The sequence below is a fragment of the Rhipicephalus microplus genome, chromosome 4 (genome assembly GCF_043290135.1).
Source record: "Rhipicephalus microplus isolate Deutch F79 chromosome 4, USDA_Rmic, whole genome shotgun sequence".
Classification (NCBI taxonomy): domain Eukaryota; kingdom Metazoa; phylum Arthropoda; class Arachnida; order Ixodida; family Ixodidae; genus Rhipicephalus; species Rhipicephalus microplus.
In genome coordinates this window covers 143,550,825-143,578,398 of record NC_134703.1, presented here as the reverse complement: position 1 = coordinate 143,578,398, position 27,574 = coordinate 143,550,825, and the positions used below count along the sequence as shown (strand labels likewise).

Below are 27,574 nucleotides of genomic sequence, written 5' to 3'. Positions count from 1 at the left end.
CGGACATGTCATTCCAACAGCGGAAAGACCCTTGGATTGTCTCGCTCTTGAATGTGCTTTCTGACGCATCAACTTCTGGTTACCCGCGTGCTTTTCGCCGCCAAGCAACGCGTTTCGCCATACGCGATGGCCTGTTATACATTCGCAACTATCAAGTGGTGGGTCGTAAATGGCTGCTAGTCATACCCAGCCAAATGCGGTCTGATATCTGCGAATATTTTCATGCTGAGCCGCAACACGCACACGCCGGTGCGCTAAAGAAGTGTAAGCGGATCCGCCAGCGTTACTACTGGCGGGGTATGTACACGTTTGTACGCAAACACATTCGCTGATGTTCCCTGTGTCAGCAGTGCAAGACATTTCCTCATTCACCCGGTCAACTGCAGCCTTTAACATGTCCTGCATGCCCATTTGATCATGTTGTGATTGACCTATACAGCCCGCTACCGTGCTCTGTTAGTGGTAATCGATGGGTGATTGTGGCTGCCGACCATCTGACAAGGTATGCCGAAACGGCAGCGCTACCTTCGGCTGGTGCTCGTGACGTTGCAACCTTCATCTTGCATCGGTTTGTTCTTCGTCATGGTGCACCACGGGAGCTCCTGAGTGACAGGGGCCGCGTATTTTTTTCCGAAGTTTCGCAGCAGCTCTTACATTCATGCCGTACGGTACACCGCACATCAACAATCTACCACCCTCAGACGAAGGGCCTAACGGAACGTTTCAATAGAACCCTCGGAGATATGCTCGCTATGTATATTGATTCCGACCACTCCAATTGGGACGTTGTCCTTCTTTTCGTGACGTATGCCTAATATACGGCGATTCAATCAACAACGGGCTTTTCTCCATTTTTTTCTTTTGTATGGTCGTGACCCATGCAGCACACTCGACACAATCCTGTCATACAATCCTGATGCCTCCGAGTTCAGCCTAGTTTCTGAAATGGCCGAACATGCCGAAGAGTGTCGTCAGCTTGCACGGCCCTTCACAGCCGATGATCAAGCACTCCAAAAAGATCGCCACGACCGTGATCTTCTACAGGACACTTTCAACATCGGTTCTCTAGTGTGGCTCCGACTGCCTTTCCCCTCTCCTGGACTGACTCCAAAGTTTTCACCGAAGTATACAGGCCCTTACCGCGTCATACAGCACCCTTCTTCTGTCACCTATGTGATTGAACCGCTCAAGCCGTCCACGGACAAGCGCCGCCTTGGTCGTGAGACGGTCCACGTCAGTCGCCTCAAGCCCTGCTACGACCCTCCTGTTCTCTGGTCACCTTGAGTCGCCAGGATGGCTCGTCTTCGTCGCCAGGGTATTGTAGTTGGGAATTCGCAAGGCACTGACTAGTGGGACGATCTCTCTCTGAGTGCGAAGCGCGAGTGTGTGCACGAGCTGTAGAGGCTGGACTGCTCGAGCATTTCTGTCCGTACCGGCTGCCTGCCTACTACCTGGCGTCGCTATTAAACTCCCTTGCATTTGTAATATCACGAGCCCAGGCACACAATTACTACTGAGAGACTGCATGTTCCTCATAGGTAGGTTCCTGTTACGATTCTGTGAATACAAACTGGATCATTTGTTAATCTTGTAACTTTACTACGAAGGTGTTGCAAAGCAAATTTCAGAAAAAATCCGGTGTCACTGCTGGTACTGGCATTAGTGTCGGCCTGGTAGGTTGTGGCCGAAAAATGAAGACCGATGCAAATAGAAAGTAATACTTCAATAGGCATTCACGCATTGTTCGAAACGGCCAATGTTACGTGAACAGTCAGCCGTTTTTGTGCGAGTGAGTGTGCGCGTTTGTGTGTGTGTCTTTAGCAGCGTGGTTAAGGCATGATAGAGAATCGAAGCAAGGCTGCGAGCCGAGAAGGCCATGCACACACAGCCCGATCACGTTATCCAATGCTACCCTCGAAGGCAAATCTCAAGTGTCCTTCAATGTGTGTGTGTGTGTGTGTGTGTGTGTGTTTGTGTGCTTGCGTGCGTACGTGTGTGCATGTGTGCGCGTGCGTGTGTGTGTTGTGTGTGTGTTGTGTGTGCGTGTGTGCGTGCATGTGTGTGTGTGTGTGTGTGTTTCGCGTACACAGGCTTGGTCGTATAAGTATCGTCGGAAGGTCCCATGCACGACAACAAAATACGCCACTGAAGCGCTAAGTACAGTAAGCACTCTGTACCCTGGTTACAAAAACGCAGGAGTGCTGAATGTCTGTACGTTTTTATTAAAATATTTTTGGGTAGTCAATACTCTGCCGAATACAAAGCGACAAAGTTGGGGTAATTGTAATTGAGACCAGTAACAGGCTCAACCTAGGCTATTCTGGTGTGTGGTTCTTTGCTTGTGTGATACACAAGCAAAAAATAATTTGAGAACCCCTTACCCTTCAAGCATCCTATCATGTTTTTGAAGTGAACGATACGCTCAACAATAATTCTCTCAACTCTCTTATTTCTCAACAACGACGAAGTCTTTTTCAACTAACATGCGTCACTTCCCAGGCAGCAGTATGGGTTCTTGTCGGAGGTTTATCTGAGAGCCAGGCAAATTACAATATTCTGACAATAGAATGAGTTTATTTACACACTGGAATAATTCCGAGAGGTACATCTCACTCGAATGCTGACCCGCAGGAAGCGGAATCAAATCCCGGTGGCGGCGGCTGCATTTCCGATTGAGGCGGAAATGTTGTAGGAACGTGTGCTCAGATTTGGGTGCACGTTAAAGAACCCCAGTTGGTCGAAATTTCCGGAACCCTCTACAACGGCGTCTCTCATAATTATAAAGTGGTTTTTAGACGTTAAACCCCCCATATCAATCAATCAATCAATCAATCCAAGGTACAACTCAGAGCCAGCAACAGGAGACCAAGCTGCTCGTGACCCAGTCCCGCCTCAACCTCGTCCTCTTCATGCACCCATCTAGGTTGTTTCATTTCCCCGTTCACAGTAGGAAGGTTGACGGTCATGCGTCTTGAGGTGTGCGACGTGTGTCAGCTGTGCCTTGGTAGAGCGCCGACCATTGTTTGTGACACCGGAGATGCCATATCTAACGTCACTGAGATGGTCAAGAACACCAAATGGTCCGGAGTAGCGGGCCAAGAACTTTTGGCACAAACCACGTTTGCTGAAAGCCCTCTACAACCACACAAGGCCACCTTTTGTGCAAAAAACAGACTGATGGTGGGAGTTAGGCGTTATACCAGGCCTTGTAGCGCTGTTGTGATGCAATGGTTCCAAGGTGTGTGACGCGACGGGCTTCTTCAGCGCGACATATTGACTCGGCAACCGCTGTTTCCACATCTAACGTAAAAGGCAGAATTGTGACGAGACAAATGCGATGGGAGTGGGCGTAGAGCTGAAAAAAAGGCGATTACCCTGTCGTTTCCTGCTTCACGTTGTTGTATGCGTATCTGATATAAGGTAGTACTTCATCCCCATTGTTGTGCTTACCGTCAACATAAATTGATAACATGTTCGTTAGTTTAATGTTGGTCCACTCTACGAGTTAATTCGTCTGTGGTTGATACGGGGTCACGTGGCGGAATTGGCTGGCACACAGGCGCAGGATTTCTTCAACAACGTCAGCGACAAACTGATCTATCCAGCCACTAATGACAATTCGTGAAGGGTCATAACGTAGAATCATATGGCGAAGACAGTCCGGCAGCGGTGCACAAAGCGATCAGACGGCAAAAATACATCTGCAATTCTTTGCAGGGAATTTCCACGTGTACGCTTCGGTTGGACGCTACGGCAAAACTACCCTTCATCGACGTATGGCCCGCAACGCATCGAGAACCGGCATCGTGACGCTGCTGGCCTGATTGCTGGAACAAGATAACACGGAGTCGGCGCAGAAGGCTGTCAGCTGATCCTCGGCTGGCTTTATAAGCGCTGAGATTCTCGTCTCCCACACAGTCCGGCAGCGGTGCACAAAGCGATCAGACGGCAAAAATACATCTGCAATTCTTTGCAGGTAAGAAAGAGGTATCCCTCGACTACTTTCCTTGCCTTTTGCACTGCTGCCGGACAAACATTTTTTTCTTTTTTTTTGTACTTGTCAAGTGAAGTTCCTATCATGAGTAAGGGTGACAAGAAAGAAATCGCAACGTTAATCTCTGATTTTCAACGGGAAATACGTGCCGAGATAAGGTCACTAAAAGAAAGCCTGAAATTTTGCTGCGATACATGCGATGAAGTAAAGAAAATAGGATCCGATATCAGGGCACTAAGAGCGGAAGTAAAAGAACTGGTTTCTCAGAACGAAAAACTAAAAGCCGAGAATCATCGGCTTGAAAAGAAAGTTGAAGAACTTGAGCAATATCAAAGAAGTAACAATCTTGAGATAAAGGGTGCACCAGAGGAACTTGACTCAACTATCGTCGTGAAAAAGATAGGTGAGCTTGTGGGTGAGCCAATATCTGACAGTGACATCGACATCTGTCACAGGGTGTCGACGGCAAAAAGGAATGAACGGAACATCGTTGTCCGGCTCATCTCGCGCAACAAACGTAATGCGGTGCTCGCAAAAGCAAAGAAACAAACGATCCTTTCTAGTCACCTCGATTACGAGGGAGCGGAAAGCGTTATTTATGTTAACGAGCACCTGACGCGACAGAACAAGCAGCTTCTTGGCGCAGCCATAGCAAAAAAGAAATCTGCAAAATGGAAATTCGTATGGTCTAGTGGAGGAAAAATTCTTGCGCGCAAAGATGAAACGTCAGATGTAATCCGGATAACAAGCCCAATTGATTTAGGTCTCATTAGGTAAAGAAAGGGGAAGGGAAGGAGAAGAGAAGGCGGATTTTTTTCACCATGTCTACTATAGAAACAACAATACCAATAATTAATGATGCCTCCTTTACCATACTACATCAAAATATAAGAAGTATTAGGAACAAGCATGAAGCATTTGATGTCTTTATGAGTTCTCTTCACGTGGACATCGATGCAATATTGTTTACAGAGACATGGCTGTGTAATACTGACATGTCTCCTCAGTTCACTAACTATAATATAGCACGCTTGGATCGCGCAGGAAGAGGTGGAGGGTTGGCTATATACTTGCGGCAGCGATATTGTTTTCAAATGCTTGATGATCTTTCTGTGAGTAATGGTGACATAGAGTGCCTAGCAATAGAAACAAATTCTTTTGTACTTGCCGTGGTGTATAGACCCCCAACTGGATATAAGAGGCATTTTCTCAGTCATATGGAAAACCTCATGCATTGTTTTAATGAGATAAAAAAACCATATTTTATCATGGGTGATGTAAATATTAATATGATGAGTGAAGAGCTGTACGCGCTTGACTTGAAAAACCTTGTAGCATCATATGGATGTCGGAATGCCATTATATATCCAACCCGTATTACTCACAATAGTTCCACGTCACTTGACGTCTGTATAACTAGCCTAAATAGTTGCGATTACACCTCGGGCATACTGTGCTCAGACCTAAGTGACCACCTACCTATCTACATTTCTACACAAAACCTGCAGCACAAAATTAAATGTCCAAATATCGCGCGGTATAGATATATTGATGACAAATCACTGCTTAAGTTTACCGAATTAAACGAACGTGCTGACTGGTCACCTGTGTATGTGCAATGCAACCCAGATAGCGCATATAATACTTTCCTAGCTATTTTCCTTGAGTGCTACGATATTGCTTTCCCGATACAACAGATCAGAACACGAAAGGGTAAGAACAGAAAACCATGGATAAACAGTGACCTCCTGAAACGAATCAAGCAGAAAAGCGCGCTTTTTCACAGGTTTCTTGCTACTAGAGATATTGCAATATTGCGTGAATTCAAGCGATTCCGCAACAAACTAAATAGTGACACTAGGAAGGCTAAACTTGCCTATTATGAAGCCACCTTCTCACGTATAAAATCAGAACCGGCAAAAATATAGAAACAAGTTATTTCCTTAACTGGGAGAACAGCAACGTCAAATACACCTAAACAAGTAAAAGTCAACAATATCATTCTGGAGGGTAAGGAACTGGCAAACGCAATTAACCAATACTTTGTAAATGTGGCTGTTTATGATGAAGACTCAACACAATATGAAGATGAAACAAGTAGTTGCATGAACTCTCTCGTACTACACGAAGTATTACCCGAGGAAGTCTACCGATATATAAAAGAACTAAAGACAAACGTTGCGAGTGGTTATGATGACGTAAGGGTGGCTCCAGTTAAAGCTGTCGCATCTATACTTAGCCCCGTATTAGCATATCTGGTAAATTATTCCTTTCTTATTGGAATCTTTCCAACAAAACTTAAGGTGGCCAAAGTTACACCCATTCATAAAGGTGGCAACACTACTGAATTAACAAACTATCGTCCGATATCCGTATTACCTGTATTCTCAAAAATTTATGAAAAATGTATAAATACGCGCCTTATGAAATATCTTGAGAAGTACAATATCTTATCACCGCATCAATATGGTTTTCGCAAAAATAAAACCACGGAAGAGGCACTAATTGATGTAAAAAGCCGCATAATAGAAAATATTGAAAATAAAATGTTCACGTTAGGTGTCTTCCTTGACTTGCGTAAAGCGTTCGATTCTGTTGACCATAATATCTTACTGTTGAAATTAAGCCGCTATGGAATTCGTGGAATAGTCTCTGATTTATTTAAAAGCTATTTATCATCCAGACAACAATTTGTTAGCATAGACAGTAAAAAGTCAGACTATTTAAGCGTAAAGAAAGGAGTTCCGCAGGGGTCCATTTTAGGCCCCGTGCTTTTCCTTTTATATATAAATGATATTACAGAGGTTCAGTATACACCCGAAATTAAAATGTTCGCTGACGACACAAGTATATTCTTCACAGGCTCCACCATTCAGGAAGTAGAAGCTTCGACAAATGTATATCTCTCGAAACTTTCAGGCTGGCTAACAAAAAACAAACTAAAATTAAACACACAAAAAACAAAATTTATTATGTTCAGGCCCATTAACAAGCACATCAGTGATAATATAGTAATCTTGTTTGACAATCAGCGACTCGAACAAGTCAGCACACAAAAATTCCTTGGAGTCTGGTTTCATGAGCACTTAACATGGACACCGCACGTAAATAGTCTCTTGGTAGATCTAGCTCGTTCTGTAGGGTGCTTGAGTAAAATTGCTTTCCTCCTCCCTTCATGGTTATGTAAATCATTATATTATAGCATGTTTTACTCCAAGCTTCTATACGGAATGCTTGTATGGGGAACAACAACTAAGACCAATTACGATCGAATATTAATCTTGCAAAAGCGCGCGCTCCGTGTAATAGAAAAATATAAAGGTCACCCCAAGGACTTAGACACTCAGCCGCTTTTTCTTAAACATGGAATTCTATCTGCTAGGAAAGTATATAATCTTAAACTGATGCAACACATCCACAAACATAAACTACAGGATTCCTTTCCACGCACTGTATCAACAACATATGGCTTCAGAAATTCTACCCGCAAAACTAAGAAAACACGCACGAACTATGGCAAGCAGGCTATTGATTATAAGATCATACAATTGCTAAACCTTCACGAATCGAATATAGACTTTACTCTGAAAACTAAACAATTTAAATGTCATCATAAATCCTTTCTTCTTTTGACTAAAGACATAGTAAATCCATAGGCTTTTATATTTAGGAATACTTGTATACTGAGTTGATTTTTTTTCTTACTGTGAACAATGATACTTAAACAGAATCGTTTGATACCAAAATTGTTTCCTGTTTATGTAAAACATATTCTGAATGTATACTATGTAACTAAATAAGATATGTATAATGTCACTTATTTGTATATGTATGTTACTGATGTGTGAATATGTGTAATATGGCACTGATGCAGACTGTATCAGGAGGTCAAGACCTCGTCAGGCTATTTAGCCTTTAGTCTTTGCCTCCCGCAGGGAAGTTTTTGTATTTTCCTGCAAATAAACTTTGAAACTTTGAAACTTTGAAGAATAAACTGCGACACGTGAAAGGCTGTTGCAGCAGGTACAGCCGCAGTTTCAACGTAGCGTGTCAGGGGGTCGACGCACACGATAACCCATCAATTGGCACTGGCTAAACACGGAAACGTACTTAGAAGGTTGACAACATCGAGTTCTTGTTTTTTGCACGACGGCGTCTTGCCCAAACTCATTTCAAATCAACTGCAAAACAATGACGAAGCTAAGTAGATGCACTGTCACGCTCCTCTAACTCGACTTCATAACAAAACGAAAGATGCAATAGGGCGGGAGGGTTGGGGGAAGTAAATGGGGCAGACCACTTGGACAGACGCACATAGCATTGCAGAAGACGAAACGTAAAGAAAAGTGTTTCTCGCCTAATACTCTATTGCTGTACTTTCGCAAGAAAAACAAACATGTTTGTTTTCAATTGTTGCTAAAATAATTCATTTAATCTTGATGCCAAATCTGTAACGCAATGACAGAGCGATGCATTCGTAATGGGTGTATGGATGGATTGATATGGTTGTACCTTTGAGATCGGGCGGGTGCTAACATCACCTAGCCATAATACTTAGTGAACAAAGCTATATTTTGCTTTTCTTCCAATAAATAGTGAAGTTTAGGACTGACATTTGCAGTGAAAGATTCAATTTTCACTCCTAGGCGGAGATTTTGTACCTAGAAGGTGATGAAACGTTTTGTCGAAGCCCATGTGTTCACTGGTTGCGTCGTCATGACGGAAACAAAAATTTGGGGGCGTAGAGGGCATGGAACTATGAGAAGCAGATGGACGCCTTCGCCGGATTAATTCTTCTTGTAAAAAACGGCATCATGAACTACAAAAGAGCTCGAATTGTCGGGATAATTCGCGGAGGCAAAGAGGTCATCTAAGCAACAGCCCTCGTGCTGTGCTGCCCTGAAAGCCGCATTGTCAGGAAAATAAGAGCCATTATAAATATATAGCGGCGATAGAGCGGTCAAAGTTGTCAGCTTCACACTGAGTCGTTGGTATAGAGGAACCCGTGACAGGCAGTCAGCGTCTGCGTGGCGCTAACCGCTCTTGTAGGAGACCGTGAAGTCCAATTCTTGTAAGTGTAGGGACCATCATGTAAGTCGACCAGATGGGTCACGTACCCTACGAATCAGCAAAGGGAGTGATTATTGGTGACGACTGAGAAGCGACGAACGTAGATGTAGGGGCGAAACTTGTGTACGGCGAAAACGACTGCGAAGCACTTAGTTCGGTAAGCGTATAATTAAGCCCTGCCTCGCTAAAGGACCGGCTTGCATAGCCGACTACGTGTTCAGCAACCATGGCGTTGAATGAGCACCGTGCCGAAAGTGACTCCACTCACATCAGTATAAATTTCCATGGGAGCAGAGGGATCAAAATGGCGTAGTATTGGCCCGGAAGTCAGGACGAACTGTAGTTGTTTAAACGCTGACTCAATTTGGTGTCCAGTGGAAAGGGATGTCCTTGTTCAGGAATTTTGTGAGTGGCTGGGCCTTTTCAGCAAAATTTGCAACAAATCGGCGAAAATGAAAGCATGGGCCCAGAAAAATTCGCAGCTTCCGGAGAGATAGCGGCTGCTTAAACTTGCACGTGGCGTCAACTTTCTATGGGCCTGGCCTAACACCAGCTTTGTCCCCAAGGAGTCCAAAAACCAGTGTTTGACATTCACCAAAACGACATTTTTTTCGTCCAACAAAAGTTCGTCCAAAAATAACCACATCATTTAGGTAATATAAACGAATTTGCCATTTGGAAAAAAAAATCACCAGATCCCACGTACCTGGGAATCGACGTTATGCGAAGCATTCAGGGGGAAGGTGACCTTGTTGCAATTTTCCTATTGAGCGACACGTCATAAAACGACATTAAATATATGTACAAATGTTACACGCACAGACATTGAAGAGTTCCCGATGTTTATATAACCAGTTGTTTGCACTTGCGCAAGGATCCCAACTGGAACATGCGTTTTAGCAACACCAGAAGCTGATATGAAGCGCTGATGCTCGCGATGATGCTGGCCCAGAACACTGCAACAGAAATCGACCTCAGTGCATGGCAACTAACTACAATTGACGTTACTCTGACGTGACAGCTTTATCAAAATATATCCATCGTGAACTTACTTACAGCGCAACACCAGCAAAAATACAGGACAGGGAAAAAGCAAAAGAGAAAGAAGAGACGGCGCTGTCCCTGTCCTGTATTTTTTCTGGTGTTACGCTGTAAGTTCACGATGGATCCTAACCAACTGGCCCAGCTTACCGTCTTACTCCAAAATTTATAAAATCGAGTAGGCAACACTGTAAACACTATTGACGTTTCACGAAGATTAGCATCTATTAGAAAAGTAGTTCCGAGACCTTGTGTAGCTCTGTGGTAAAAAGCTTACTTGCCACGCACAAGACTTGGGTTCGACTCCAGCTGGGACCCTGACATTTATTCTTTGCATTGGTCGAGCCGACCCTACCAATGTCGGGTATTAACCGCTCACGCGTTAAAATTTACCATGTGTGTTTCTCGTCGTTGCTGGATAGATATTAGGTGTCAATCACCTGTGGCGCATACCCGCATACCAGCGGCAAACACCCGCCCGTAGGTATGTGCCACTGTTTGGCGGGAAGCATTTGGCGACGTACGCGATGGGGTTGTGACTATATACATGTCTTGACCTGCACGTCATATTCGGAAAACCATCTTACCCTCCCATGCTAATTTTGGTTCACGCCAAGTTCACGGGGTGATCACGAGAGCACCCAGTCGTAAGCGGCTTGATAGATAGATAGATAGATAGATAGATAGACAGATAGATACGCTGAAAGTCGCCGAAGTTCGCTAAGAAATGTTTTGCATTTAAAATTTGTTTTGTAGCCTCAATACGAGAAGGCGTTTGATTCAGTAGAAATATCAGCAGACATGCAGACACTGTGGAATCAGATTGTTGACGAAGCATATATAAACATCCTAAAAGAAATCTGCAGGAAATCCACTGCTACCATAGTGCTGCATAAAATAAGCAACGGAATGCGATTCAAGAAGGATGTAAGGCACGGGGATACAATCTCCTCAGTACTATTTACCATGTGCTCACAGGAGGTTTTCAGGGGCTTAGAATAGGAAGAGTTAGGGATAATTTTAATGGAGAGTACCTTAGTAACAAGCAGTTCACAGATGACATTGCATTGCTGAGTAACTCAGGGGACGAATTGCAACTCATGATTACGGAATTATACAAGGAGGTCAGAAAGGTAGGTTTTATTCTGCAGAAAACGTAAGTAATGTACAACAACCTCAGCAGAGAACAATGCTTCGAGATAGGTAGTAGTGCACTTCAAGTCGTAAAAGACAATGTCTACTTAGGAAATGTAATAACCGTGGAGCGGAACTACGAGATTGAAGTAACTACAAAAATAAGAATGGGGTGGAGCACATTTGGCAAGCACTTTCAAATCATGACAGGTAGATTGCCACTCTCCCTCAAGAGGAAGGTATATAACAGCTGCATGTTGCCGGTTCTTAGCTACGGAGCAGAGAGCTGGAGACTTACAAAGAGGTTTCAGCTTAAATTAAGGACGACGTAGCGAGCAATGGAAAGAAGAATGGTAGGTGTAAATTTAAGAGACAAGAAGACAGCAGGGTGGATCAGGGAACAAACCGAGGTTAAGGATATCATAGTTGAAATCAGGATGAGGAAATGGACATGAGCCAGACATGTAGAGCGTAGACAAGATAACCACTCGTCATTAAGGGTAACAAAGTAGATTACCAGAGAAGGCAAGCGAATTATGGGAATGCGGAAAGTTAGGTAGGCGGTAGAGATTAAGAAGTTTGCGGCTATAAAATGACAGCAGCAGGCACATGACCGAGTTGACTGGTGGAACGTGTGCGACGCCTTAATCCTGCAGTGGACGGGGACAGGCAGATGACGATGGTGATGATGATGAACAAGGTATCCATATAGCGTTCAAATATTGCCAGAGCATTACACAAACTGAACGGCCTAACTACAAATTCAAGCAAACCGTCTGGCGTAACAAACGCTGTCTTTTTTTTATCAGTTGCATCAATGGGAATCCTCCAATGACCGGATCACTAGTCTACCAAAGGAAAATAGGAAGCTGCATGCAGGCAATCAACGATGTCATCGATGCAAGCAAGCGGATGCATGTCCTTCTTGGTTACCGACTTGAGATGCCGATAATGAATACAGAACCTCCAGGACCCGTCTTTTTTCTTTACCAAGGCGACAGGTGCAGCCTAGGAACTAAACAATTCTTGAATGACACCAGTGGCTAGCATCTCGCTGACTTGTTCAGCAATAAATTTGCGCTCGGACGCGGAAACACAAAATGGATTTTGTCGAAGAGGATGAGCTGAGCTAGCAAAGATCTTGTGACGAGCGCGCGTGGTCGGTATTTCAGCCCTAGGCACATTTTGTGAAAAATGAAATGTTTTAGCACGCCATGCCAGTAGTGCAACGAGGGCTCTACGCTTCTGCCAGAAAACGGACTTGCTAATAATTTTTGAGAATTCAGCTTCCATACCAGGAGTTTCATTGGGATCCATTTTTGCAGGATCGCGTAAGGCTCCAACGCAGATACTGCCCTACTATTCAAACAGGGCAAGGCACATACCAGCCGGTAGTACAACCGACTCAGGTGAGCTGTTTATCACCCGTAATTGAGCTTTCTGGTCTGCGAAAGATACAACGCAGCTTGGTACAAAGATGGCTTTCTTAACACAAGTTACGGGCAACGGCTTAATAACTGTCACTTGAAGTGAAACTCGAGTCTGTTTCCGAAGCGCTTGTACACTGTGCCGTCTACCAAGCCTGCAGAAGGGCATCTTTAGCTACAATGCGATTATCTTTCTAACAATTAGACTGGTTGGTGACAGTAAACAACAGAACCTCACCTACTTCACAAGCCACGGTAGTGCGACACTCTCGCGAAAAGTCTGTGCCAAGAATAGCGTCGTGCGTTGATTGAGCCGGTACGGTGAATTCCACCTAGAGCGTTTCACAGGCAACAATAAGACACACAGGGCAGACACCGACTGTATGCAAGAACGCGCCGCTCGCTGCCTGAAAAGTGCAAGTTTGTCCTAATAAAACATAACATTGAGGCTAAGTTGTTGCAAAAAAAAACTAAACACATTACAGAAACACTTGCACCAGCATCTATCAATGCCATCGTGGGAACGTCATTGACAAGTACATGAACCTTATTCTGAAGCATAAAAAGAAGTGGAGGCATACTTTGATGAAAATGGGTACGTCCAGTGACCTCCCTCCGTCGGCCGCACTGGCTAGTTTCCCGGTAGCAAAGACGAAAGCTGTGACCAGCACCGTGGAGATGGCGACCGATACGTTCGTGTGGTGGGAGGCGTTAAGCTGCGCACAGACACGGCGAAACACTTCGGTTGTTCGGCTGACATGCGTGCGCTGGTCAGTTGGTTTGGGTGGCAAGTAGGTTAAGTCAGGCCGTTGGCTTCAATGTGCAAACGTCGGGGATCGCTGAGAAAATGTCGAACGTGGCGGACATCACATGGGGCAAAATCTGGCGATATGTCCACGAACGCAACACTGATAGCAGATGGGCCCACGAGGCACAGAAAACGTTTCTAGATGTTGAGGGTTGGCGGCGCTCTGTAGCACCACTGACATCATTGGTATTGTGCCACAAAGGGAGTACAGGAATCGTGCGGGTGGCAGCAAGGCTGACGTGAGGGGCGAAGAAAATAAAGAAGGCAGTGTGTTTTTCGCTTTCGCGATAACAGGGCGTGTCGAGTGGCTGTTTTCTTGTGTGCAATTGGTGACTACGGACGTGTGCATGAGCTATAAACTTGTGCCCTATCAAAAAAAAAAAGACGTGGAGCCATGTCTGCACTGGCAACGAACATCCGCAAGGCTCAACCGACTCGGTGGACGACGAGACAGATTCAAGCGCTGCGGTTATTTCGAACAGTATTCGACTGCCACAGTTCTGGGAACGGAACCTCTCGGCATGGTTCATCGAAGCAGCGGCCCGTTTTGAACTCTCGCGGATTACGCCCAGGCTCGCAAGTACTTCTTTGTGCTCGACGTCCTTCCAGCGGCCGTCATTGACGAGCTTTCCGATCTTCTGCATTCATTTGGGCATGCCCTACCGGAGTCGCCTTACGGCTTAACCAAGGCCGCTATATTGGACCACACGGCTCCCTCGGAAAGCACGCGCTTGAAACAGCTACTCTCGGTCGAACAACTCGGCAATCAACAGCCAAGCCAGCCCCTGATTCGATTATTCTATCTTCTCGGACCACGTGATTCCGCCACAGATAGTACATTTCTCCGTGATCTATTCTTTTCGCTATTTCTTCAGTCCAAATGGTACTGGCCAGTGCCTCAACCCAGAATTTGTCAGAGCTCGCTACGTTGGCCGACAAGGTTATGGAAGTTGCCAATCCACTTCCCATGGTTGCAGCTGCACTTCCGACTTCAACATCGCAAGCTGCCAACCCTTCACTGATGACGCTGCTCGAGCCAGCATCAGCATGAATACCTGTCGCTGAGTTCTGCGATAGAATAAAGAAATTTCTCGTTGGCAGCACACGTAGGAGCGTTTCTCTTTCAAATCGACGGCGCCATTCCCCATCTTTCAGCGCTGTTCCTCCATCGAGCGCCAGCGCAATGGTGAAGCATACCAGTCTAATATCCACTGGTATTACCGCATCGCTGTCTCTTCCCATGCGCTTGGTCGGAAAACCGTACGGCCGGCCGCTAGCGGTGACGAGAGGTCACAGGCCCATCACATTTCGCCTCTTCTTTGTCAACGACATGGTCACTGGGCAACAATTTCTAATCGGTGCACAGGTCGGCCTTTTGCCTTCTACACGTAAGGTACACGCCGCAACTTTCAATGCTGATCTTGCAAGCTGTGAACGGAACACGCAGTCCAATTTTTCGACAATGCTCGCTTACATACAACCTGGGACTACGAAGACCATTTCGCTGGCTGCTCATGATCACCGATGCTTCTTCTGCCATTATCGGCACTGATTTCCTCACCAACCACGGCCTCATTGTTGACGTCAAACGACAACGTCTACTCAAAGCGAGAACTTACCTCTCTGTGAAAGGTATTGCTGCGCCGGAAACCGCGGATAGAACTCTCACTTGTGCTACGCTTTTTAATGAACCTTTTGCGGCTTTGCAACAAGAATATCCGCATATCACCGCACCGCCGAATTGGAAAAAATCAGTGAGCCACGACGGACGTCACCACGCCGTAACCTCTGGACGTCCTGCCTTTTTCCGACCACGTCGACTTGCTCAAAACAAGCTCAAAGTTGCACGTGCAGTATTTGAACATATTGTTACGTGGAAATAAAAGTAGACAATCCGCAGCTACAACACACCTCACCAACAACGTCGAACTCTTCACTTTCAGTCTGACGCACCCTTTTATGCTATGTCCCACTATGCCATGTTAGTATGAGCCAAAACCACGTAGCACAAGCCATGGCGGCAAAAGCGCCGACCCGATGAGCCTACGGCGCCACAGCAGGAGCTGTGTGACAGCGCTTGGGTCCTGATACATGGACGCCGTCACGATACAGCAGAGCAGGTGAGGTCGATGGATCATCAGAAACAATTTCGTATGCAGTGTCGGTCACTCGTCTAAGCACGCGGTATGAGCCCACGAAACGAGAAAGAAGCTTCCCCGAAAAGCCTTCATGTCGCGTAGGGGACGTTGGTCAGCCAAAACCACGTAACAGTATGGTGATATTAGGAAGTATTCACCCATTCTAAACTAACTGAGCCGCTCCACTCCACAAGGTGCCCAAAACATCAGGTGACTGGAGACGATGCAGAGACAACCGATCTCTAAGCAGTAAGACGATTCTGGATCAGTACCCGTTACCCAACATACAAGACTTTACCGCTGCTCTGCAAAGCTCCACCACCTTTTCGAGGGTTGACATTGTCTTCGCCTACCACCAAGATGCCGTGGCTAAGTAAGATATACCCAAGACGGTCATCACAGCACCTTTCGGACTCTTCGAGTTTTTGCGAATGCCATTTGGTCCCAGGATTGCCGCCCAGTAATTTAAACGTTTCATCGACACAGTCACACGTGGTCTACCACTCGTCTACGCCTACGTTGACAACTTCTTGGTGGCCAGGAAATCTTCTGAAGAGCGTTTACAAAGCATTTTTGTTGTTTCTTACAGCGACTGTCCGACCACGACATCGTCATCAACGTCTCTAAAGGCAAGTTTGGCACCTCTAACTTCGTCTTTTTGGGACATCACCTGGACACCAGACGCATCCGCTCACTTCCGTCAAAATTCGACGCAGTGCAGAGCTCCCCGAGGACCAAAACAGTTACTAAGCTAGGACAGTTCCTTGGCATGGTTAACTTTTACCACCGATTAATAAAAAACTGTGCGAGTATAGTGAACCATTTGGACCGTCTACTTACCATCAAAGACACGACATCGTTGCTACCTTCGAATGACACTGTTGAAGATGCATTCAACAAGATCAAGGGCGCACTCACCAATGATGCTTTCCGGGCACATCCTGACCCCACGGCACCTCTCGCCCTCATGAGCAATGCGGCTATCACAACCGTGAGACCAGTTTTATAGCAGCGGGTTCGCAACACATGGCAACTTCTGTAGCCTTTTTCTCCAAGAAACTCAGCCCGACAAAAGATCCGTAAAGCACCTTTCGTCGGGATAGGAATTCACCTCGCCATCCGACACTTTCGTCATTTTGTCGAAGGTCGACCATTCTTCATTTTCAGAGACCCGAAGTCATCGTCATATGCGCTTTGCAGAGAGTCATCGACACATACGCTGCGAGAAATCTACCATCTCCTGTTTGTATCGAAATTCACCACCGACATCCTACACATCAGCGGTGACCTGAACATACTTGCCGACACTCTCAGTCGCGTGGACGCAGTGACATCACCTCCAACTCTTGCGCCACTCGATGTGCAGAAGCTCTCAGCACACCAAGCTAATAATCCCGAGCTAAAAAAACTGCGCCCATCTGAAACAGCACACAAATTTGACGACATTCTGTTCAATAACGTCAAGCTTGTCTGCGACACTTTTACAGACACACCCACACTCCTATTATCAAGTACGTTTCGCAAGCCGCTTTTCCGCATGCTGCACCAACTCTCTCACCCCGGCGTTCGTGCCTCGCAACGCCTTGCGTCATCACGCTATGTATGGCCCCGGATGAACGCAGATGTACGCGATTGGGTACGTCAATGTACTCCCTGCCAACGTGCCAAAGTCTTCTCTTCATGAGGCATAGAGGACGTCGCTGCATGTTGAGGGTATACGCGGCGCTCTGTTCCCACTGAGACACAAAAGGAAGTGGATGTCTGTTGTAGCCGTCATGACTTCAGGGACCATAAGGCCGCTGTACATGAGAAGCGGAAGTGGTGGAGGCCTTAGCTGAGGACCGTGGTTAGGGTAACTGCGCTTGTCGAAACTTGCAGTAATAATGCTCTTGGACGGTGTATCGCGCGGTGGTTCTCGGACATTCACGGGTGCAGAAAAGTGGCGACGAAATTCTTCGCGTACACTGAGGTGAATTGTTGAAGAAAGGGCGGCAGGAAAGAGTCTTGGCACACATCCTTAGTGGCGACCATCGTGATATTGGCCAGGCGTTCGAACTTTAATGCGGCGCAGCGACCTTTCAGGGCCTGTGTGTTCGGCAGTAGCCCGATCACATCGGCCACAGAATCAAGACTTTCATTGCCGATAAGGAAGTGGCAGACATCTTCCGCTATTCCTTTGATAATGTGGCCCACCGTGTCTGCTTTGGTCCTGTTGGCACTCACACGCTTGCACAATTTTAGCACCTCTTTAATGTATGTTTTGCAAGTCTCAACACAAGTATGAGCTCCCTGCGACAACATTTTCTCTGCGCCTTTCTTGTTCGGGGCAAGGTCGCCAAAGTACTTCTTAATCTCCTCCGTGAATTGATCCGATGTTGTCAAGAGCTCGGGATTCTGGAACCATATTTGTTGCATTGTGCGTCGGACCTGACGCACGGGGAAAGTGAGGCCCGAAGCCCGCAGCACGGGCTGGGGAAGAGGACAAAGTGGCGCCACCGAGCCCGGGCGGAAACTTTCTTTGTGTATACAACGTGGTACATTTGTACAATGCCCTCTAGGGGCCAGCGAACAAGTTCCGAAACCGAAACTGAGACGACGACACCACACCATCCTCATCTTGAAATGAAGACGAATCGGGGTTCTGCACGCAACCATTGCACATTAAGAATAAAATGTACAGAATACATAGAAAAGTAATAAAATGCACAACATAAAAGCCTGAAGAATTACACAGCAAAAACACAGGACTGCAAAGGTAATCCACACATGAGAAGGAATAACAAGATCACATCATCCACAATACCAAAGCACTGAAGTCGAGAAATAGGCCCATGGGGGACAACTGGCTAGCAGCATTCCAATCATTGGGTCGGCTCACCCATTGATAGGGGTAAGCGCGTGGCTCCCGGTAGTGAAAAAACGGTGCACTCGCGGTCGGCTCCCGGCTGTCGCCATCCAAGTTCATCTCTTGAGGTAGTGGTGGCAAGGCCGCTAGTCAACGGCTATGGTAAAGCTCGTGCTCTTGCGGTTCCGTTGTTAGTAGACGGTTGTCCTCCGTTCTCGCTTGACAGTAGCTGGCTTGCCTAGCAACTCCCACCACAAATGGAACACGTTTATTTGCACAATGGAATGATTTCGAAAAGTAGAGCTCAGAGCCAGCAACAGGAGACCGAGCTGCCATTGAGCCAGTTCTGCATCGACCTCGTTCTCTGCATGCCCCCATCAAGGTTCTTTCAATATTTTTTATTCTTTCCTTCTAAGCAGGCCCCAGGTCCTCACTAAGTAAAATCATTAATCAACATCTGAAAAATGCCTGTACCTTATGGAATGAAATAATTACTATGTCACAACGCAGATAAATTGTTCCCCTGTTTTCCGCTCTAAGCAAAAAATAACTGCAAACCATTTATTGGGAGCACATTTTTTTTAACATCAAGGTTTACTAACATGTGGTATCAGTGACAAGAGAGAAAGAGAAACGAGAAAAAAAGAAGCAGGGAGGTTAACCAGATGCTAGTATCCGGTATGCTACCCTACACTGGGGTTGGGGAAGAGGGGTTGAAAGAGAAAGGGAGAGTTAAAAATAAACAAGAGAAAAACACCGACACACACCCACACACAAAATCAGTCCACTCAGAGGCGTTCCGACAGGCCAGTAGTTCGTAAGAAGCCCAGTAGCGCTTGCACGGCTTTCTTCTGTGACGATGAGTCATGACGATGGCGCAGTATACTTTCTTCTGACAGCGGCTGGTCATCTAACCTGTTTAGTTTATTAGAAAGATGTTGTCTTTCCAGGTTGTATTTCGGGCAGTCACACAGGATATGTCGAATTGTTTCTTCATCTCCGCATTGTGCACAGTCGGCGGTGTCGGCCATACCTATGCGGAACGCGTACGCACGGGTAAACGCGATTCCCAACCATAGTCTGCACAGAGCAGTAGCGTCACCTCGTCGAATTTTTGTTCGAAGCTGCATGCTTAACGTTGGATCAAGGGATCGTAATCTTGCATGTGTAAAGAGAGGCTCATTCCAAAGAGCCATGGAGCGTTGGCGAGCAAGAAGGCGGAGCCTCCTAGCAGCATCCGTCCTTGAGAGAGGTATTGACTGGTCGTTGTCTTCTGTATGGGCTGAACGGGCAGCTTGATCAGCTCGTTTCTACCGATAATTTCACAGTGGCTTGGCAACCACTGAAATATAACGTGGTGCCTTTTGTCTGTTATATGGTGTAGCATTTCTGCTGTTTCAAATACACACTGCTCGTCTGGACCACGGCGTAGGTTTGACAGAAGTGACTGCAGTGCCGCCTTGCAGTCGCAGAAAATCGTCCACCGTTGCGTGCTTTGGTCGTTAATGAAACGCAGCGCAGCGCGAAGCGCTGCAAGCTCTGCTGCCGTTGTTGTGGTTGCATGAGCTGTCCTGAATTTGATGGTTGTGGCGTGCGTTGGAATAACGACCGCCGCTGTTGAGCTGTTTGGCAGGACGGAGCCGTTGGTGTAGACGTGGGTGCAGTCTTGGTACTTCTCGTACAGCAGAAGTAAGGCGAGCTGCTTGAGGGCTGGTATTGAGAAATCTCGTTTTATTCTGGATGCCTGGTATTGTCAGGTTGATGACTGGCTGTTTGAGGCACCATGGAGGAATTGAAGGTCTCGCCGCGGGCGTAAAACCAGTTGGTAGGGAGTCACCATGTGTAGTTATTGTTCGACAAAAGGAAGTATGATGGCTATCCACTGGTAGAGGGGCTAGGTGGTGATGGGGAGTCCGGCCCACATGCCTTATGTGTGTCCTCAAAGCTTCAATTTCAATATGGGTCTGCACGAGGTGGTCTTTGGCTATAGCTATAGTCGCCATTGTTGAGGCACCCTGAGGCAGAGCTAGACATATTCGAAGCGCCTGTGCCTGAATGCTTTGTATCATGCGTCGACTTGTTTTGCTGGCGTTTGATAATGCAGGCAGACTGTATCGTAAAAAGCCAAGGAAAAGCACCCTGTACAGTCGTAACATAGCATTAGGCTGCATTCCCCAAGTCTTTCCAGCGAAAAACTTGAAAAGATGGCATATGCCTGTCAATCGCTTTTTCAAATACGACACATGAGGGCTCCATGATATGTCTCTGTCGACTATGGCACCCAGAAATTTGTGAGATCGACGATAGGGTATATTTTGACCGTTAATTGACACTCTGTAATTCGACATGGGTTTGCGCGTAAATGCCAGAAGAGCGCACTTTCCGGAGGAAATTTCCAGGCTTCGATTGCGTAGATACAAAGTAGTTGCAGTAGCAGCTCTCTGTATTCTCGCTCGTAACTGCAGGTGAGTTACCGCAGATGTTCAGATGCAGATGTCATCAGCGTATGTTGATAGATAAATATTGTTTGGTAGGTGCGTATTGGGAGCGATTAGTGTTATATTGAATAGCACGGGGCTCAGTACACCATCCTGAGGGACGCCACGAAAACTGAAACGTGTAGACCTGTTTCCGGTCTCTGTACTCACAAAATAGGATCGCATTTGGAGATAACTGCGTATCCACTTAAACATTCGGCCACCCACTCCAACCTCTTCTAGTGCGCTAAGGACGGTTTCATGTGTAACGTTATCATAGGCTCCTTTGACGTCAAGGAACAGAGAGGCGCAAAGACGCTTATGGCCTTTCTCGTGTTCGACGTACGTGATTAGGTCGATGACGCTATTGATCGATGATCGACCACGTCGGAAGCCAGCCATGGAATTTGGGTAGATCTCATGATACTCCAAGTACCACTCGAGTCGGCCGAGAATCATTCTCTCCATCACTTTACCCACGCAACTAGCCAATGCGATCGGGCGATAGGAGGAGAGTTCCAATGATGATTTGCTAGGTTTTAGTAATGGTACTAGACGACTAGTTTTCCAACTTAAGGGGACAGTGCCCTCTAGCCAACAATCATTATATAGCTGAAGTAGAGCTATTCTCGCGCGCTCACCCAGATGACACAGGGCTCTGTAGGAGATTGCGTCAGGTCCTGGTGTGGAGGGCCGTTTGCATGAAGCGAGTGCTGCTTTGAGCTCCTGAATGGTGAACGGGAAGTCCGTACAGGAGTCACGTGGTGGCGGACAACTGCTCGAAAGTGGTGAGCTGCTGATGGCTGGAGTTTGCCCTGATAATCTGGCACAGAACGCTTCAGCAACGTCCACATCTGGTCAATTTTGGTGAAAGGCTAAGGCCTTGAATGGTGACTTCTGAATGGGCGATGACCGCAAACCTCTAACCGTCCTCCATATCTGCGATAGAGGCTTACGAGGGTCGAGTGACTCGCAGAAAGTAATCCAGCGTTAGAATTCTAGCTTGTCCAACCGACGTTTGATCTTCTTCCGCATACGTCTAGCAGTCCGTAAATCTTCTATGTCCTTCGTGCGCTGGTACCTTCTTTCAGCTCGTCTTCGCAAGGCTCGAAGTCGCTCCAGCCTTATGTCGATGTCCGTGATTCTTACAGGGCATGGGATTGGACCCACAGTCTCTTTTACAGTGCTCTTGATGGCCTCTTGTAAATCGGATATGTGTTATTGGCATTGGTCTTCCATACGGGACTGAAATTTTTTCCAGTCCACTCTTTTAACCAACTTTAGGAGGCGACAATCCTCTGATCTTGACGTATGTTGGAATGTGATCACTCCCGTGCGTTTCTATATCCGTGAACCATTCAGTATGTTTCACTAGGCTTCGCGAAAGAAAAGCCAAGTCGAGACAGCTACTGTATGTGGAGCCACGCAAAAATGTAGGACTGCCATCGTTCAGCAGCCAAAGTTGGTTGTCGGAGGCAAAAGACACCAAGCTTCTGCCCTTCATGTTGGTATTATGACTTCCCCATAATGTATGATGAGCGTTAAAATCCCCAATGATGACACGCGGGTCAGGATTTAACGCTATGATGTCTCGTAGTCTTTTTTGATCGAAACGGCTTGATGGTGATAGGTATGCGCCAACCACAGTGATGTTGAGCCTCCTCTTTTGCACTCTTAAGCATACGTATTGGTTTCCGTCATAAGGTGGTACAGGTTGAAGGATGTAAGTGAGGTCTCGGCAAATGTACACCAGAACCTTGCTGCTTTCAGTAACAGTAGACGACATAAAAGGTTCGTATCCCGAGAGTCGTATTGCACTCGATAAGTTCGGCTCACAAATGACGATTACGGGAAACATATTGACGTACACAAATCGACGAAAGTCCCCAATGCGCGATCTCAGTCCCCTGGCATTCCACTGCAGTATTGCTGCTTTACGAACCTCATCCCTGAAAGACAGTGGTGGGTTAGCCATGGTCTACTCTAGGGCTGCTAGTACTGGACTAAGCGCGTCCAGTACTTGAAAGGCACTTTTGGCTGACGGTGTATTCATGTCACTTAACAACATGCGAATAGTGTCCACTAATGATCTTAGCATCACCATCACGCGATGATCTGGCTTCCCGGCCGTTGCAGCATTTTGTGCTTGTTCTTGAGGCGGCTTCTGTTGAGGCTCTACAGGTTGTGTAGGCGGCTTCTGTTGAGGCTCAACAGATCGTCTAGGCTGAAGGGGTGGCCATTCCTTTGGAGAGAGAGAGAGATCTTTCAGCATCTTCTCTTTCAGCGCAGACGTTTGCCGTGCTAGGAGCCGCGCTTGTCGATTTCACTTGAGTTTCTGACTTTCTCGTCAGATTTTGCACTGTCCTTCGTGAGGACCTTCGACGATGACAGCGCCTTCGCCTTACTTTTTGCGCAGCTTCTCTGTGATTGGAGTTATCTCGCACCAGTTGCCTCAGAATATAAATTTCTTTCTTAATCTGAGGACAGTCCTTGGAGGAAGCACTGTGAGCTCCTTGGCAGTTAGAGCATTTCAACATAGTTGCATTACAGTCGTCTTCTGAGTGGCGTTCAGCGCATCGGGGGCACACTTCGGAATTTCTGCAAACGCCCTTCACGTGGCCAATCTTCTGGCACTTGACACACTGCATAGGCTTCGGAATAAATGGGCGAACCTGGTGACGGAAATGGCCAACCTTCACGTAAGAGGGAAGACAGTCACCCTTGAATGTTAGTCGCACACAACGAGAGTTGCCTAGGCGACCAGCATGCACAATGACGTTGTTTTCACTCACTGGTTTTATCAGTACAGGAAGATCTTCATTGGCGATTTCAGTGTCTATGTTATAGATAACTCCTGTTATGGTGTCACCATTCCCTGGTATGATGGATCGGACTTTGGTGTTTCCCAGCTCTGACACATGCTGTAGCGTGTTCAGTGCACTCTGGTTCCTCACGTCAATTGCCAAAATATTCTTCCTCGTGTTTATCCTGATGTCCTTAATCTCGCTAGGCACAATGTTTTCAAGGTACAAGGACAGTGGTTGCCTGTTGAGGAAGCGTAGATTGGCAGTAGTAGTCTGCGGCACAAACAGAATGGAGTGAGGCCATCGCTGAGGCGCTGTCCTCACAGTGGCTGCACTTGATGCCGATGATGCGTTCATGATTCTTCGTTTGGTCTTGCGGTAGAGCACAGGTTCGAAGTCGTCTTCCGAGGACTCGTAGTCTAATGCAGAGTAAAGCTCGGTGTCCTCGCTCTCACTAGATGGATTACCACGCTTTCTTGAAGCAATGCCCGTGGATAAACTGGTACTGGGCGGGTTCTCCGGGGATTGTACATCCATGACCGCGATGTAGGCAGCTGGAGACCCCGCTGTTGCGCTGTGGAACGCAGAAAAAACAGCACAGACCGCAAGATGTGTTCCACAAGAGAATCACTTCGTGACAAAGAGCTAGGTAAACACTTGATATTCTCACTGAAATGCAAAGAAATGTTAACGTGAGCTGAGGTATGTGCCCGAAGTGAGCACCGTAATGAATGCACCCAGCAACGACTTACAGATTCAAAAGGCCGACGTTTGCGTAGTACTGGGGCCTGGATTCGCGATAGTGCTTCAAGGGCGCCGCTCCCAATCTGAATGGTTCCTTGCCTTCCTCCTTGTGCAGTATTCGTATGTCTGTGCCTTTGACAATGTGCACCACTGAGTGCCTTCCCTGCGGCCTCTCTACAAAAATTGGGCCGTATTTTCTGTACATTTCCATGGAGACTTTGTGCCTTTCATCAGGATCACCATTTCCTGCAAAAGATTTACAGTTTGTACCTATGTGCCCTTAGGGCTTGTCTTACAGCAAAAACGTCTCCGCATGTTTGTCCATATGGTATGGAATCAAAATATGTACACGGGGCAGACATATCAAACTATCCTCGGCATGCCAGCCGCATTCATAGAATATACAATGGCGGGGGACATGGAAGTGGTGAAATCATGAACGGTCGGGAGGAGGGTGTGGGAGAAAGTCAGCTAACGGGTAATTTTCAAAAGGACTTGACGTCTTGATCCCCGGTTGATAGCCATATAAATTTTATCCTAAAACGGTTCGCTAGTTCAAAAGATATATTTATCTTGATGGAAATGTTTTAATGCATGGTGACTGCATACCTCACGAAAAAAAGGCTTCAACCCAGCGATGTATCTGTACTTCATGATTACACTTACTAAGAAAAAAATCTACCGTGAAGACACTCAAGTGTGGGTTGGGCTGCTAGTCACGGGTTTGGAACCTTCACGTAGGACGTTAGAAATGCATAGTGAGTTGCTAGTTCTTTTATAAAGAGCGGCTCTGATCTTGTTTTACTTTTCACCGAGGCACTTGAAGAATTCTCGAGTCACTTGTCACGTTTTTTTATGATTTAACTTTTCCAGAAAAAAAAATATGTGTTATAGGGATTATCACCATCACCATCAGCACGTTTTTCAATGATCGTGTGCAGTTGAGTGTAAAAGTCAAAGATACGCTGGGGGTACCAACACTCAACGTTAATAGTGCGCAAAAAATGTGCATGCAACTAACTGATGGGAGGCTACGTTGGAAACAATGTTTAGAAGTGAGTATGTACTTTCGTTCATTGCTTCGTTTGTTTTGGTTGTACAAAAGAGTGATTTTGTAAATCATCTTCATATTCAGCCGACATTTTTACGCTAATAAAATACCTTCAGTCATAAAAAAACTGAAATTTTTGTTTCAGGCTTCTTTTGGGATGATTATTTGCTTGTTAGCCGGCCACACTTGGGAACTCTGCCTGCATGAGACATAGAAGAGGCGTCACAACTATCAAAGCGCAACAGCGAATGTTGCTGTCGCTAACGCTTGCCTAAATTTGTGCAGCGGTCTGAATTCTATCGACAAGAAAAAGTTGCATCGTGCATAGCCCAGTGAGATAAGTTCTCTGTTTTTCACACGAAGAAGCAAAACTATCCAATACTTCCTTTCACACTCTAAATTGCTTCGAAATTTTACCTAAGTTATGTTACCAAGTCATGAAAACCTTGTTCCAACGTTAGAGCAATGATCACTTCACTAGAACACGTAACGAGGGGCATTCCCTGCTCGTGTCCTAAGTTAATAATAATAATAATAATAATAATAATAATAATAATAATAATAATAATAATAATAATAATAATAATAATAATAATAATAATAATAATAATTGCTGCAGTTGAACGTTCCAAAACCACTATGTTGTTATGAGAGACACCGCAATGGAGGGCTCCGAAAATTTCGACTATTTCAGGTTCCTTAACGTGAACCTGAAAGTAAGCACACGGGCGTCAACCCTCTTTGCCCCCCTCGAAAATGCGGCGGGGCGCCTGGGATTCAATCCCGCACCCTGAGGGTCAGCAGCCCAGTGCCTTAACCTTTAGAAAACAATTGCGGCAATGATGACGATGAAAAACTGATTTTATTCGCTTAAAGGTTTCTGGGCAAGTGGTTGGGATCCTCACTCCAAAGCTGTTGTCCCTAAAAGGGCAGAGTTGAATCTATGTGGTGGTGATTCGCATTCTCGCGTAATGTGGATGAGAGTTGGCCGTTCGCCACACCCCGGGCAGCTGCGTTCGTATTTTATGGGAATTACAACGTGGTTTCTTTGTAAGTGAGTATACGTGTTCGTCTATACTTGACGCCAATATCGCACCTATTCTCCAGTAACATCCACATGGGGATGACTGTATATTTGCCGAACTCTTCTTTTGTTTTCTAGGAGGTCACGTAATGTCTTAAGGTAAATGAAGTATCAGTTATTTATATGAGTGTTCAGTGTAACAAATTTAACAGCAATATAATCATCATTTCAGTTACTGCTCAATATTTACAATGTTTTGATAAGCAGAATAAAATGTTTCCAAAAGCAAGCACACTTCGCCAAAGTTGCGAAACTTACGTAAAAATCGGCAATATATCCATGAACTTCCGATAAGTGGCAGCGCTGGAATACGGGGTATTTGTCGGAAAGGTTTCTTGTTGTTTGATGAAGCACAATGCTTTCTTGCCGTGGAAGGACTCATAGTGGCCCGCCTCGATTTACAGACAGCGACCCGATAAGGAAAGGTTTGCAGTACCCGGTTCATTTCGGTGCGTCTGAGTGGGCAAACGCATGAACTAGCATGGCACTAACGGCGTGGCACTTTATGTAACTACACATAAACGTCTGAGTAGGAGCCCAATAAATATATTATCAGCACACTGGTGCTGTAACCCTAGCGAAAAAAAAAAGCCAGTAAAGCCATATTCCACAGCAGAATACACTTTTCACGTTAGCGATGTTGCACTAGATGAAAAGCAAAACCCAGTGACAGCTGCTGTGCAGCTGCTAGGTCAAGCTTTACTCTTCTCTGTGACTCATACGCGCTGAGGTATACGGTCTACTTGGCGCGCCAGCTGAAATAAATATTCCGTCTATCGTAGAACGAGCACACGTGCTCCAACGGTATATCGCAATTGTGCCATACGAGTTTTGAGGGCAGAAACTATAGTGTGAAACCTGCCGCGTAAACAGGAATATATATTCTCCTTATGGCCAGCAATGCCAACCCATTTTCGGGACAATACATATATTGGGGGCATAAAACAGGACAAGCTC

The 27,574-nt window shown here is 46.1% G+C and overlaps 1 protein-coding gene across 1 annotated transcript in view; it reads right to left on the bottom strand.

Moving 5' to 3' along the window:
* The window catches only part of LOC119172898 (putative cytochrome P450 301a1, mitochondrial), a 93,351-nt gene extending 66,228 nt beyond the window's left edge, over window positions 1-27,123 (bottom strand). Inside the window, exons 1-2 of the mRNA XM_075891978.1 lie at window positions 26,876-27,123; window positions 24,491-24,728 (exon numbers count right to left, since the gene is read on the bottom strand). Of these exons, the coding sequence (XP_075748093.1) occupies window positions 24,491-24,728; window positions 26,876-27,062 (425 nt within the window). The 5' untranslated portion in view covers window positions 27,063-27,123. The remainder of the gene's footprint in view (window positions 1-24,490; window positions 24,729-26,875) is intronic.
* Window positions 27,124-27,574: the final 451 nt, after the last annotated feature.